Source organism: Acyrthosiphon pisum, chromosome A1 (genome assembly GCF_005508785.2).
Source record: "Acyrthosiphon pisum isolate AL4f chromosome A1, pea_aphid_22Mar2018_4r6ur, whole genome shotgun sequence".
NCBI classification, from domain to species: Eukaryota; Metazoa; Arthropoda; class Insecta; order Hemiptera; family Aphididae; genus Acyrthosiphon; species Acyrthosiphon pisum.
The window spans coordinates 68,077,855-68,080,825 of NC_042494.1; the positions used below are offsets into that span (position 1 = coordinate 68,077,855).

Here is a 2,971-nt window from a genome sequence, read left to right on the forward strand (position 1 = left end):
ATCATATAAACGAGCTTTCATGGAATTACGTAACCAATGTTTGAAGTCCGTGGAAACATTTGAAAAAAAATTGTGTTATGTTGATTTTGAAAAATCCATACATAATGCATTACGCGTGAAGTTTGGCCACAAATTAAAGTTAAGGGTTGTATATTTTATTTATGTCAATCTTGGTGGCGTAAAATTATTTTATTAACGACTTAATTGATAAATTTAACAGAAAGGAAGTTTCAAAATTGCAATATTTAAAAGCATTGGCAAATAAATTTAAACCACGGACATAAACTTAAATTATTTTTAAATTTTAAATTTTATATTTTTAATGTTATCAACTAATTTATTAAAACTATTTATTAAAACATTTATTTTATACAAATTAATATTTTGTCATTATTATTTTTAATAGTATTAATTATTACTGCTGTGACAGTCTATTAAAAAAAAAAAAAAAACATTTATTTTATTCAAACTTAAGTTTTTGACTGTACAACAGAATAATATTTCATCTATTTCATAATATTTTTATAAATCGATTAATTATAGGTATCGCAGGCGATTCCAGTACAAGAGTAGGTAGTGACCCTCTTAGGAGGCAATTCGAGTGAATAATATTTTTGAAATCGGGAGGCAATTCGGGTAACCTTTTGAAAAAAAAAATTCAAGGGAGGCAATTCAAGGGTCAGATGGGAGGCAATTCGGGAGCGCCCGTGACGAGTGTATCTCTCCATTGAATAGGACGTGTGAAATGTGTTAAATTTTAATTCAACAATAAATCGTTGTGTACGACGAATAACGATTCTGGGCGGAAACGACCTGTCTTGTTTCTTAGGAATAGGAATATTTAATTATAATATTGATATAAATAATTTATTTTATTATAATATATTATAATATAGTTACGATTACGATACTCACAATGTCAAACAAAATCGATAACTGGTGGTGCGGATATGTATTATTAGAATTTTCCCACTGTTTTCGTTAATTTTTCAAATTATTAAAGAATAGTAACTATAATAGTTACTATAATAGTTTGTTATTACTGGAAATATCACTTTTTAGATAGAAAAAAAAATATAGCTATCTACCTATGTGATGCAATTATGTAAATATGTAATACAATATTTACTCATAAACGATTACAAAATAAGTACCTATACTTCAAGCAGGTACCTCGAAAAACATTAATATTAAATATTTGATTTGTATTGTTTGTTATATATAGGTACATTTTTGGTATCATATCTCGCGGTTGCCATTGTGTTTGGAGTTCCTCTCTTGTTTTTGGAGATAACGCTCGGTCAGTTTTGTCAACAGGGCACCACCAAGCTATGGAGAGCCGTGCCTCTGCTAAAAGGTATACTTCGTTTTACAATATTGCATAAAATATTGATAATAAGGTACCTACTTGGGTACTAATATTTATTAATACGAACATTTTATTTCTTCAAACATTTTATAGGTGTCGGGTTCGTCAAAGTTTTGGCGTCCGTGTTACTTGCAGCGTACTACCCGATAATCATGGCATTATCGTTATTTTACGGTTCGCGCAGTATCATCGGAAGTATCCCGTTTCCGGAATGTAGCAATTCCATTAGCTTTTATGTGAGCACCACAGTATTTTTATTACCTAAATACGAGCACTTTTGACTGGAAATAATGTTAATGCGTTCTTCACATTTTTTTATAGCAAGGAGTGAATTCTAACGCTATTGGTAGTGACCAATGTCTTCAACAGACTTTTATCAAACCACCGCACTTGAGCTGGCAGTGGATTGCGATGGACGTTTTGCTTATACTACTTATTTGGATCATAGTCGTAATAAGGTACGTACTATTATTTTGTGACTTCATTAATTATGCTGACAATAGCTAATGTTTAGTGGTCTGTATACCAATATTGAGCCTATTTTTTTTTCACATTCACACATAAATACAAAATTAAGTTTATTTATAAAATAATAACCAATTGGAACAATATTATATAGTTGTTTGTTACTATTATTGTAAAAAAAATAATTATAAAAAACAAAATTTGTTAATATCGAAAAATAATAAATGACAAATAGAATATTATTATTTTTAATTTACTCATTTATGTATAAGTATTACTTAAATCATATATATAGTAGCTATGGTATATACAGTATTCGATTGTATGGCTAAAATTATGGTTGGACACCTTTAAACAACCAATTGTGTAAATAAAAAGTTTACTATCTAATACAGTTTCATACTTCTGTATTCTTAACATATCTATTACATCACGTTTAGGTATTTATTTTGTACGATAACTGCAGTCTTTTGTCGTCTATTTTGTTATAATTAATTAAATTACATAATATAGGTTTGTAAATTAGGCTACTGCATCCAGTGTAGGATCTACATAATTTATAGAAGCGTCTTTATTTTCTAGCTGAATGAATATTTTTATTCAATTACTAGTTTTTGGACTCGATTTTAAAACGATTTAATGACAGGAAGCTTAACAAAATATCAGTTTTGGTTCCGGTTTGGGTGTTACTTTTTTGGTTTCGATTCTTTTTTTTAAATTGTATTTATTGGTTCTAAAATAAAATTGTTTTTGTTCTATTTAAGTGAAATTATTTCAGTAACCCCAAGTTTCAAGGCCACTGTTTGGACACTGGTGTGATTTTTTCTGCATTATAATACTGTCCTTTGTATTAAAAAAATTTACGTTAATTTTTTATATACGTATATCAATATTCAATCACACAATAATATGTCTTACGCCTTGATTCATTTTGTGCTTTATTGTAATCAAAAAAGTTTTTATAGTGGTGTGCATATAACGACAGTTTATTTAAAAGATAAACATGTAAACAACATGGACTAAGATAGAATCAGTGCTCGAATTGGGGGGGAGGGGTGCGCAGGGGGGGCGGGGCTCCTCTACTATTTTAATTTTTTTTTGTGTACCCCAAACCCTTACTTGGATGGGGGACGGACC

General features: G+C 29.4%; 1 protein-coding gene across 7 annotated transcripts in view; it reads left to right on the plus strand.

Annotated features, from left to right (window-relative positions):
- Nucleotides 1-2,971, plus strand: part of LOC100574437 (sodium-dependent nutrient amino acid transporter 1) — a 52,402-nt gene that overhangs the window by 43,649 nt on the left and 5,782 nt on the right. For all 7 annotated transcript variants that reach the window (XM_016800208.2, XM_016800210.2, XM_016800211.2 and 4 more), the window contains 3 exons: nucleotides 1,226-1,357; nucleotides 1,463-1,605; nucleotides 1,691-1,827. In XM_016800208.2, coding sequence (XP_016655697.1) covers nucleotides 1,226-1,357; nucleotides 1,463-1,605; nucleotides 1,691-1,827 — 412 coding nt within the window. The remainder of the gene's footprint in view (nucleotides 1-1,225; nucleotides 1,358-1,462; nucleotides 1,606-1,690; nucleotides 1,828-2,971) is intronic.